The 12248-nt window shown below is 46.0% G+C and overlaps 1 protein-coding gene across 7 annotated transcripts in view; it reads right to left on the bottom strand.

The window, feature by feature from the left end:
- The window catches only part of PLEKHA7 (pleckstrin homology domain containing A7), a 326893-nt gene that overhangs the window by 119632 nt on the left and 195013 nt on the right, over positions 1 to 12248 (bottom strand). For 6 of the 7 annotated variants that reach the window (XM_061610260.1, XM_061610258.1, XM_061610264.1 and 3 more), the window contains 2 exons: positions 11843 to 12021; positions 4578 to 5051 (listed from right to left, as the gene is read on the bottom strand). In XM_061610260.1, coding sequence (XP_061466244.1) covers positions 4578 to 5051; positions 11843 to 12021 — 653 coding nt within the window. The remainder of the gene's footprint in view (positions 1 to 4577; positions 5052 to 11842; positions 12022 to 12248) is intronic. The other variant, XM_061610259.1, reaches the window with a different exon arrangement.

Raw genomic sequence — 12248 nt, 5'->3', positions numbered from 1 at the left:
GTGCTGTCTTCGACCACACCAAGGGACTGTCCAAGTAGGGATAGATGTAGACTCCCTGGAGACAAAGCTGCACCACAAAGGTGACCATGATTTTTGTGAGATCTTTGGTGCGAATGAGAGGACAAATGGCAGGTCCTGGTTCTGAAAATGGAGATTGCCATAGGCAAAACGCAGATACCGCCTGTGACCTGGATGGATCAGAACGTGGAGATATGCCTCTTTTAGGTCTATAGTGGCAAGAAAGTCCTGAGGCTGCAGAGCTTCTTTGATGGATGACAGGAACTCCATCTGAAATTTCCACTATTTGACATATTGATTCAGGAATCTGAGATCCAATATAGCTCTCCATGACTTGTTGCGTTTGGGTGCCATGAAGAAAAAAGAGTAAACTCCTGAAAAGCGTTCTGCATGGGGTACCTCCTTGATGGCCTGAATGTGGAGAAGGTGCTCTATGGCCTCTTGCACTATCAGTTTATTGTCATTTGGAGACTGGACAAAGAACTAATCTGTATGCTTGGTCTTTTTAAGTGCCTTCCATGAGGCTGGCCTCTCTTCCGCCACTTCCATTGGGGCCAGCTGTAATAAAAGCGTTGTGCAGGCAGAGCCTGAAGCCACTGTCACAAAAGACTGGCCCAGAGATCCAGCAGTCTGGTGCTAACCATTGAGGTGGCAGCCCCCATTTTGCTCAACTCAAGCACACACACTGCAGTGGGGTGTGGAGATGATTTAAAATGAAGCAAAAGAAACACCAAGCACAGCACCATGCAGCAGGTTCTAATTCGGCCAAAATAATTGTTCCTGCCCCAAACAACCCAAGCAAGAGACAGGGAAGGTGGGAAGCAGGAAGAAAGTTCACAGTAGTGAGAAAACAAAAGAAGGGTGTTTGGGTGTTTTTTAAAAGAAACACAAGCGGCTGACAAGACGACCCTGAAGGCTGAGGTAAAACTATCCCCCCGCCACCTGAAAGGGCGGGGGAGCAGAGAAAATGGTGAGGCTGTGGAGAAACACAGAAGGGAAAATTTCAGGAAACTCACCAAATTCAAGGTAACAGAAAAGAAGATACAGAAAAACCAGGATTATTGGAGCTAAGGAAAAGCACAACCGCCCAGACAACGAGGCGGGAAATGAACGGAGGGATCATGTGTCCGAGGCAACCTACTTCCCTCAGAAATTAAGTTCAATTCCTGCCTGTGGATGCCTGGTGGCACACAAGACCCCCTTGATGGACTATCATCCAGGGAGAAATTATGTGTCTTGTTCTCAACATTGTGGAATAATAGTTACAGAATACAACGCTGAGATGATATAACTGACAAGAAAAGCTGGGGTGTTCAGGTTCATAGGTAATCAGCGAATCTCACCTATATCTTAAATAGCTATCATGCTTTTTATCATAGTCCAGAGTACTAATCATGTACACATCCATTATTTGAGTGCACAAAGATATGCCATGAAACATGACTGCACATAGACACAGCATTTTGTAGCCAAAAAGGAAAAAATATCTAGATAAAGTATTATACCACCTGAAATCTGAGCAAAATCTAAATAATCAAGTTGGATTTTAGCCAAGAAAACTCTCATGTATACGTTTGGTGTCATGCTGGGAGTTTGATCTGTGAGTGAAGGGTATTTTATCTTGACCATGAAGAGTAGCTAAAAAAATAATAAAGAAACAGCACTAGTTTGTAGCATTATGTAAAGGGCAGTGACCTAAAATAGCCTATAAGATGTCCTTGTGATGTTCCTGTATTAGTGTAAATAGGGTAAGTGCTGTTTGTATAGGAGATACATGGTAAGTAGAATGAAAGAGGAAGGGGGAGTGAATGGGCAGTAGAATGCTGGATGATTGGCTGAATGTTTTAAAATGGCTGAGGGTATAAATGGAAGGATGTCAGGTAAATCTGGGGGTGGTGAACGTTGGAGTGGATGTTGATAGGTTGTTTTGGTGGGTTTGAGAGAGTTGTTTGTCAGGAGAGCGTGGAGAAGGAGGGGGGGGTAGAGTTCGGATTAGTATTAGATAAAACCATATGCTTATGTGCCTTATGAAGTAATCTTGTTATCTTTGTTATCTGTGTTATTTAATAAATACTTAATTTGGTTTACCAAAGGCCTGATCCTTGGCTGGGGTTTCACAGACCAGAAGGGAGGGTGAGGTAAATAACCAAGGCTGAAGGGAAACTATAACAAATGGTGGCAGCGGGGAAGGGAAGAATAACACCACAAGTATTCAGAGCAAACCAGAATTATAAGCAGTCTGAGTAAATCAAAGGGATTGGGACAGCTTAAGCACGCAGTCACAGAGGTAACCTAATTGAGGGAGACTCAGGCAGAGTCTCTGGGACTACTGGTTATAGGACATGACTGGTGGTGCTGCCTAGCAGGGGGATCTGTTGAGATCTGTGCTAGAGCGGGGAGAGAAACCATAAGAGAGGACAGTCCGGACTGGTGGAGTCCCTGGTGGTGCCTAGTGACAGGCAGTAACCACGAGCAGGTAGGAACCTGACAGGGAGAGCCAGGGAAGGACGCCTCACAGTCCTCACTGGCTAGGTTCATACATCACACTAAGCCCAATCTTGGCTTAACACAAATATACAAATATGTAGGCTCCTGGAGAGAAGGTTGCAGTTGCTTTGCTCCTCCTCAGTTCTTTCTTGTTGCCATGTTGAACTAAGCCATGGTTTGGCTTAGCATGTTGTCCAAACCTGGGCTCATGGTTAAGCTTTCTCCAGACTAACCATAGTTGTAACCAAGAACAAATCTTGGCTAATAGCCATATATAGCCTTATCCTCCATGAGTTTGCCTAATTCTCTTTTAAGCCATCACTATATCTTGTGGGAGTGGATTCCGTAGTTTAACTATGCAATGTGTGAAGAAGTACATGCTTTTGAATGTCTTGAAGATGGCCTGAGATGTATGTTTTCAGAACCCACTCTACTCTTGTGATTGAAATGTGTTTTAATTCTTTTTAATATTGTATTTTAGATTTTATAAGCCACCCTGGGACCTATTCATGAAGGGCATGTGATCTTCCACGTTCTGATAATAATGTTTTAATGTCTTTGTATTATAGTTAATATGATAAATTATGCTTAATAGGTTGTTATGGTAAGTGGTGAGTGTTGGGAGGGGGGAATTAACGGATGGAATGTTGGTCTGCGCTGCATGTGACTGGCTGGGTGAATGTGGGATGACGGATATATTTTGAAGGGTTGTCAGCTAACGGAGGTATAGGGCTTGACTTTGGAGGGAGAGTGGGTGAGAGTTGTGTTGTAGTGGGATTAGGTAGGCAGGTTGATATTGGTACTGGTAACTGAGTAAGTAATTGTGTGAACTGTATTAAAGTGAAGAACACATAACTGAAACCACATGCTTAAATACCTGAACCAAAAGGATTCTTGCTAAGTAAAATCTGTTATTTAAACAAATTTGTTTTAAAAACATGCCTGGTTCTTGACTGGCTACTAAAGAGCATATAAGGTGGCAAAACAAAAAGAATGTTGTATAAAATATCAAATGGTGGCAGTGAAAAGTTACAGTGAGTTACAGTGGCAAGTGAAAGAAGCTAACCCATAGGTGTGGCCTTTAAGAAAAGTACATAAAATGACACGAGGGTGATGCTTGTCTGGAAGCCTGGTGTCTATAGCAAGAGCTGGAGAAACAGAGCAGCATTGCTATATATAAAAGTGTATTTGGGAAAAATAAGTAACGTGCCCGTCATTTACTACAGACACAACAGAACGGACAATCATCATCATCATCATCTTTAAACTTTATTGGATGGCTCCAGGTTTTCATGAAAGAGGGAGAAAAACTTCTCCTTCTCCACACCATACATAATCTTATATACCTCTATCATGCTCCCCTTACTCACCTTTTTTAAAAAACTGAAAAGCCCAAAATGTTGCAACTGTTCTTCATGGGGGAGTTTTTCCATCCCTTAATCATTTTGGTTGCCCTTTTCCAAATCTTTTCCAGCTTTACAATACCCTTTTCAAGGTGAGGCCACCAGAACCATGCTCAGTATTCCAAGTGCAGTCACACCATAGATTTGTATAACAGCATTATGATTTTGGTAGTTGTATTTTCAATCCATTTCCTAATGATCTCTAACATGTTGGGGGAGGATGGGTTTCAAAAGTATCAGTTTAAAGCAGTGGTGACTAACCTTTTATGATCCAAGGGCCACATTCATTCTTGGCTAGGCTTCCACTGGCTACATGCAAATAGTGGATGTGGCCACCTAAACCTCTCACATGCATGCACACCCAGCCACAGAATGCATGCACATATACAAGCACAAAGAACTTCCTCTTAGCTGATCCATGCAAATCAGGCAAGGAGGAGGGGTTGTCATCCCTTCCTGCTCATCAAATGATCAGTCTGAGGACTGGGGATGGAGCAATTTACATTCACATCTGGGCACAATGCTGTCTATCCCAGCATTGTATCTACTTTGATTATTTTCTTTTGACAGTTGGTGCCACCAAAATTGGCAGGGTCTTTTCTAGCTCCCCACCCTGAAAAAGTAGCAATCCCTGTTTTAAAGCAATAAAACAGACAGCATATTACTAACCTTTTTGCATCTCCTTTTTGGACTTTTACCCAGTGCTCTATATGAGCCATATTGTTTTTCCTTTGTGTCTGCTTATTAGGAGTTGGTCTGGAAACAAATCGTTTATATAAATTGATACCATTCTGCTCTACTAGGACAGTACTTGTATTTAGTGAATTGGAAAGCATTCCATTCTTCTCAATAGGCTGAGCTGTTTGGGACTGAGACAGACTTGACTCTGGATTCAATGTGCCAACCTCCGCTATCGATGGATGTTTAGATTTCTTCCTTTTTGATTCCACAGTGTACTTCCTGACAGCATAATGCTCATCCTTAATTGCTTTTCTCATCTCTTCACGCTTATCATATGCAGAGGCTTCAGGTGATTTTCTATAGCTTCCTTTTGCATCAGCAGAATCTAACTTTGCACATTCTTTGCAGGCATCCACATGGTTAGCTTGAGGAACAGCTTGCTGATCTGGGTTTCTTGTTTCTCTAAGGGAGGAAACACACTAAAAGTCAGTACTTCATTTTATTTGGGTAACAAATGGAAATGGAATGGAATCTGGGTCATATTTTCTAATGTACTCCAAAAAACTCCTGTTGTTGTAACCTGGTTGAAGAAGTAGCTCTCTTACCACATGCAGGAGTATTAGCACACAATATATTCCTTTGATGTGTGCAGGGAGGAAGTGAAGTATGAATGCGGCCTCCTGCAGTTTTTCCCCACCTCCTTCTACAAAGAAGGATCACAGTTCAGTGGTACAGCATCTGCTTTGCATGCAGAAGGTTCCTGGTTTAATCCCCAGCATCTCCAAGTAGGGCTGGAAGAGACACCTTCCTAAAACCCTAGAGATGGACTAATGTCCTGACAGCATGAGGCAGCTTCCTATGTATTCTACATTTCTTGTATCAATTAAATATTCAAAGTATGCAATAAGAATACTTTAATATTTTAAGATGACTTTGCATATAACATTTTTGTAAGCCAATATGCTGTCATACATGGGAATGGGGCACAGTGGCAGGAGGGCAGGCAAGCGAGGCTTTGGGAGCTGCCTAGGTGTGTGTGTGTTTGGGAGTGCCTGGGAGTCTCTCATGTGTGTGTATGTGATTATGTTTGGGAGTTGGGAGTCTGTAGTCCATGTGTGAGTACTTGGGAAGCCCATGGCTCTGGGGAGGGGGCTGGCACACAAAGCATGCAGGGGCACAGCCCCTAGTTTAACATTTGTTTATGCAGTTTCCATACTATTGATTATGCCAACTTCTATAACATGACCAAATTCTTTTCCAGCCTTCACCAACTTATGATTAATTTCCAATTCAATACACCAGGGGTGGAGTACCAGATCTTTGCTTCCCCCACCCACTGCAGGCCAACTTTATGATGTCATTATGACATTAGGTGACAACTTGAAAGGGGTTCATCTGTAAAGTCCAGTTGCAAGTGGTTTCAATACAAAGTACTTGCAAATAAACTTTAAAAGGATGCCTCTCAGTGCCCATCAGCTGATTGGTGCTGAGACTCCACAGGTTTGAAGTCTGTTTTCAAGCTGGTATTACATAGGGGCTGGCAATAGGGAAAGGGTCTTGAGTTAGTTTTGCATTCCCTCCTTCCCACCCAGTGACAATGCTTATGTTGCAGCATTAGTATGTGTTGAGCCCCAGCTCCCCCAGATAGACCAGGGAGAGGTGTCAGAGAAGGACGAGGCATTTGAGGGCATTGAGGGAGGGGGAGATGGCAACAGCCCACAAGTTCCCATGGACAACCCTCCCGCCAACGCAGATCCTGCTCCGTCTACAAATGCTGGGAAAGCAACCTCGCGCATGTGCACCAACTCCACCCCCCTGGGATTCCCCACCTGGCACTTCAAATGCTTCACCGCCAACCTGCTCCCCACCCTATGAGGTCAAGTCGGCACCTAGTGAGCCTGTGCTGTCAGATGTACAGCTGGAGGATCGTCCCCCCTCACCCATGCGAGACAATGCAAGAAGCAGGACGGTCAGAAGGTGGTACTTCGGAGGAGTCAGAGATTACAAGCGAAGACCTTTCCTATTTAAGGTTAGGTTTAGGTTTTAGTGTTACTGTTGGAATTTTAAGGTTTTAATGTGAATTGTATGTTTTATGATGTGCGTCACCCAGAGTGGCTGGAGAACCAGCCAGATGGGCGACTAATAAATTTAATAAATAAATAAATAATAAAATAATAAAATAATAAAATAAATAAATAAATAAGGCGGCATCCTGGATTGGGGTGCTGAGTCAACTTATTCCACACGCTGCAGAGCATGCCTAGGTAGCTCAGGTAGAGACATTAGTGAGTTAGCATAGACAGGTCTATGAAGCGCAAAGCTTTTGATGTAACCGTTACTCTAATAAAACAGGAATTAATTCCAACCTCACCTCCGTCCTGTGATTCGCGCTCTAGGCAGGACAGCTTGACTCAGCCACCATCTCTTATCCCTGACACTTCCATGACTGACAACATGGAGACTAGCACCAGCGGCGGAGGGGGAATCTCTGTGACCATCGAAGCCTTGTATGCCGAGCTCCAGAACCTCCAAGCCGTGACCCAGAACTTACAACCCAGAACCTTCAAGCCCAAATCACCCAGGGAGGCTGCGCCGCCCGCCAGAATCAAGTCTCCCGTGGGGATACCCTCCCGTTATGGTGGCTAGAGTGACCAGTTTGCCACATTCCTTGCCCAGTGTAAACTATGAATACGCATATGTCAAGCCGAGTTCCCAACTGACGACTCGAAGGTGGCGTTCACCATCAGTCTTCTGGAAGGGGAGGCCGCCAAATGGGCCACCCCATACTTGATCAGAAACGACCCCGTCCTGGGCCAATACACCGCCTTCACGAACGAAATGTTCCGTGATCCTCAATGGAAGGAGACGGTCGCCTGCCAGCTAGGAATTCTGAAACAAGGGAAGGGATCCGTGGGGGTCTACATGAATACCTTCTGTGTCTTAGCCCAAGAGACCAAATACAACGACCCGGCACTGATGTACTTGTATCGGAATGGTCTGAGTTCAAAGGTGCTGGGTGAGTTGGTGCACACACACAGACACACACAGGACTTTGTCGGAGTTGATCCAGTTGTGTTTACAGATTGACACTTGTCTCGAGGGCCGTCGTTTGGAGCGCAAAGTGGAGTCGATCTGTTCCCAGGCACCACTACCTCTCCCCCACGTCCTCTATCCTCCGAGCGTGGGAACCTCGACCTCATCGGGGTGGAGCCCATGCAAATCGGCAGGGCTCAACCATTTTTGTCGGAGGAGGAGAAGCGCAGGAGGAAGGGGCTATGTCTATACTGTGGAAAGGGGGGGCATCTGGCCCGATGATGCCCTTCCAAAACAAAAAAAGCCCTGATGCCGGAAAACTCCAGACCCCAGCTCTTGTAGAGGGCAAAGAGTTGAGAGCTGAGTCAATGAAGCAGCCTCAGCAGCAGCCCCTTCCGTCGCAAGCCACTCTACTCATGTGGTTTGACTGCCTACTGGACAGAGTTTCCCAGCCAACACCATGATTGACAGTGGAGCTTCGTCAAGTTTCATGGACAGGGACTTTGCCCATGAGCATGGTATACCCCTTCAGATGCTCGCACAACCCTTGTCCATCAAGACTATTGATGGGCCGCCCCAAAGTCTGGAACTGTGGCCAGGGTGATGGAGACACTAGGGATGGAGATCCCGGGGCATGTGGAGAAACTCGTTCTATGTGGCATCCTTGCCCCATTTCCCTGTGGTGCTGGGGATGCCATGTCTGGTTCAGCACAACCCGACAATTTTCTGGGACAAAAAGGTGGTGGTGTTCACCTTGAAATATTGCCATCAGCACTGCCAGCCTAGAAAGAAGCCTGACCCTGATGTCGTGGCTGGAGTGGTTCAGCAAGAGGGGACTCCTTTGCTCAAGAAATATGAACAGTACCGAGATGTGTTTGACAAAAATGAAGCTGACCAATTGCCCCATCACCACCCATACGACTGCACCATCAACCAGATCCCAGGGGTGCACATCCCATCCAGGAGGATCTATTCCCTGTTGGAGCTAGAGCTGGTGGCGCTGAGGGAATTTCTGGACACAAACCTGAAGAGACGGTTCATTCGACCATCTCAGTCCCCGGCAGGAGCACCCTTGCTCTTCATTAAGAAAAAGAACAGGGAATTACGCCCATATAATGACTACCGGGTGTTGAATCAAATCACCATCCCCAACAGCTACCCCCTACCACTCATCACGGAGATGCTGGAGCAGTTGCGGTCTGCCAAGATCTATACCACGCTGGATTTGAGGAGGGCTTACAATCTGGTGCGAATAAAGGAGGGGGACGAGTGGAAGACCACATTCGAGACGTGCTATGGACAGTTTGAGTACCTGGTGATGCCTTTCGGATTATCCAATTTTCCAGGGGTCTTCTAAAACTTCATGAATGACATTTTTAGGGACTATTTGGATCGATTCATGATCATGTATTTGGATGATATTCTGATATATTTGGACTCCCAAGAGGATCACGAAGAACATGTGAGGGCAGTGTTGCGATGCTTCTGGGAACATCGTCTCTATGCCAAGTTGGAGAAGTGTGGGTTCGACTTGACCACACTGGACTTTTTGGGATATTGCATTTTGCCAGCTGGAGTAGAAATGGATCCGGGCAAGGTCTACTGCGTTCTCATGTGGCAACCTGCCAGAACCAAGAAGGGTCTACAGTGTTTCCTGAGGTTTGCCAACTACTACCACCGGTTCATCGTGAATTACTCTGACAAGACAGCGCCCCTCATGGACTGTTTGAAGAGTCCGGGGCCCTTTTGCTGGACGGAAGCCACATGAAGAGCATTTGAAGAGTTGAAGGGGCCGTTTGCCTCAGAACCCATATTACAACATGCAGATCCCACACGCCCCTTTGTGGTTGAGACAGATGCGTCGGACATAGCCATCGGAGCTGTGCTTTTACAACCAGCACTAAAAGGGGGTGTTAAGACCCTGTGCCTACTTCTCACAGAAGTTGACAAGTTCAGAGCAAAACTACACCATGTGGGAAAAGGAGTTGCTAGCCATCCGGGATGCCTTTGAGACTTCCCCTGGAAGGAGCTCAGCACGAGATCGAGGTGCGCACCGATCACCGGAATCTGGAGAGCCTTCATACCAACCGCAAGCTGCACCAAAGACAGGTGCACTGAGCTCAGTTCTTCACTCGCTTTCATTTCAAAATTCGCTACATCCCTCAAGCACAGAACAAGCGAGCAGACGCATTGTCCTGCAAGCCGGAATACTTAGAAGAACCGATCCCAAGACTGCTGCAGCTGATTATACCCCCAGAGAAGATAGTAGCAGGAGCATGACAAGCATCCTGGGTGACAGATCTGCGGGTGGCACAACAGCAGGACACATTCACCAAAGAGAAAAGCTCCAAGTTGGCGACACCCCCACTCAGGGATAAAGAGGACTTTGCACTGAAGGAAGGGGTGCTGTATCACCACAACGCCATGTATGTGCCTCCCAGAGAGATGAGAGCCAAGGTGTTGCATCAGTGTCACTACTCCCCTGTAGTGGGACATTTTGGAGTCTACAAAACTTTACAAGCAGTCACCAGGGAGTTCTGGTGGCCTCGGATGAAGTGAGAAGTGGAACATTATGTCCGATCCTGTCCTACCTGTGCTCGGGCCAAACATGCCACTGGCCAACACGTCGGGCTATTAGAGCCACTCCCGACCCCCCAAGGACCCTGGCACATGGTCACCATGGACTTTGCCACTGATCTCCCTACTCTGCAAGGGAAAACAACAGTGCTGGTAGTAGTGGATACATTCACGAAAATGGCGCATTTCATTCCGGGCGTGGGACTCCCAAATGCTCAAGATACGGCCTGTTTGTATATGCAACATGTGTACCGGTTGCATGGGCTCCCAGACGTTTTGGTCTCCGATTGAGGGACACAGTTCACGGTACGTTTCTGGTGAGCAATGTGGCAAATCCTGCGGAGTGAACTGAGACTTTCATTGTCCCATCACCCACAGACAGACGGGCAAACGGAAAGAGTTAATGCCATGCTAGAACAGTATCTACATTGCTATGTCAACTACGAGCAGGATAACTGGGTACGCTTCTTGCCCCTAGCGGAGTTTGCTTATAACAACGCCGTACACACAACTACACAACAGACCCCATTTTTCGCCAATCTGGCATATCACCCTCGAGCTTTTGCCACCCCCTGAGCCAGCCCATCCGTTCCAGCTGTGGAGGATTTTGTACAAGAGCTTCAGGCTATGCAGCATATGTTGAAATAACAGTTAGAGAGGACCAAGAAGGACTATAAGAAGGCTGCGGATCAGCATCGGCAGGAGGGTCCTCCGATCCAAGTGGGGAACATAGTGTGGCTGTCTACATGTCACTTGCCGACGCAGGGACGCTGTCATAAGTTAGACGATCAAAGGGTGGGACCCTCTGAAGTGGACGCTCAGATGAACCCGGTGGCCTTCCGCTTGAGACTACCTCCCACCTTCAAAATACATCCCATGTTTCACCGCTCTCTGCTGACATTAGAACCCCCCCCGATCCTCACAGAGAGCAGGTGGAGCTACTACCTCTCCTCACGGTGAATGGGCAGGAAGAATATGAAGTGGAACAGGTGTTGGACTAGCGGAAACACCAGGGACGGCTTCAATATTTAATTTACTGGAAGGGGTATGATTTGTTGGACTTGGTGAGAGACTTCCACAAAGCCTACCCGAACAAGCCCAAGCCCAGGGGGTGGAAGGGAATAGTGCATGGAGGGGGACGGTCAGAAGGTGGTACTTCGGCAGAGTCAGAGATTACGAACGAAGACCTTTCCTATTTAAGGAGGCGCCCCCCTGATTGGGGTGCAGAGTCAACTTATTCCACACGCTGCAGAGCATGCCTAGGTAGCTCAGGTAGAGATAATAGTGAGTTAGCATAGACAGGTCTATGAAGTGCACTGCTTTTGATGTAACCATTACTCTAATAAAACAGGAATTAATTCCAGCATCGCCTCTGTCCCATGATTCACGCTCCAGGCAGGACAGCATGTTATCTAAACATACCGGATGCTTAGCACACTTATTTCATCCTATGTGATGCCTCAGAGCTCTTAGTCGTCTCATCACTTAGATCACTGTATATGACTAAAATGTAGTTTTTCCAAATGGCATTCAGATCTAATATATGAGTATTTTTAAAAAATGCAAAAGGTACTTTGAAATAACACAGTGATATCTGAAAGACATATCATTTAGTTAAAATGTAAGAAAATCTCTGAACTTGCCTCTTTGGTGATGAATGTGTTTGCATAAGGGTAGCTTGATTCATAGCCCGAATCCAACCATTCATATCTTCTTGAGAATCCGCACTAAAGTAGTATGTGCGCATCCCTGAATGCTCTGCCTGAGAGCCAATAACAGAACTCTTATTATAGATATATGCCCTCATGCCCGTATGGACAGCCTGTAAGAGCAGAGACACAGAGACATAGTTTTAAAGTGGGAGTATAGGGTATGAAAGTAGGTTAGTAGTTTTTCAACCCCCCTAGTACTGCGTAGCATTTCTAAATAGTCGGGGTGGTTCTTATAGCTAAACAAGAGGTTTCACTACCAAAATCACTGCAGTGCAGCAACTTAACATTCTGTAGTTTTTTCACTGAGCACATTCGCAATAGGTATTTGTGTGTTTTT

This window comes from Rhineura floridana, chromosome 2, assembly GCF_030035675.1.
Source record: "Rhineura floridana isolate rRhiFlo1 chromosome 2, rRhiFlo1.hap2, whole genome shotgun sequence".
NCBI classification, from domain to species: domain Eukaryota; kingdom Metazoa; phylum Chordata; class Lepidosauria; order Squamata; family Rhineuridae; genus Rhineura; species Rhineura floridana.
The sequence above is the reverse complement of the archived record's forward strand: the minus strand, read 5'-3'. Positions and strand labels throughout refer to the sequence as shown.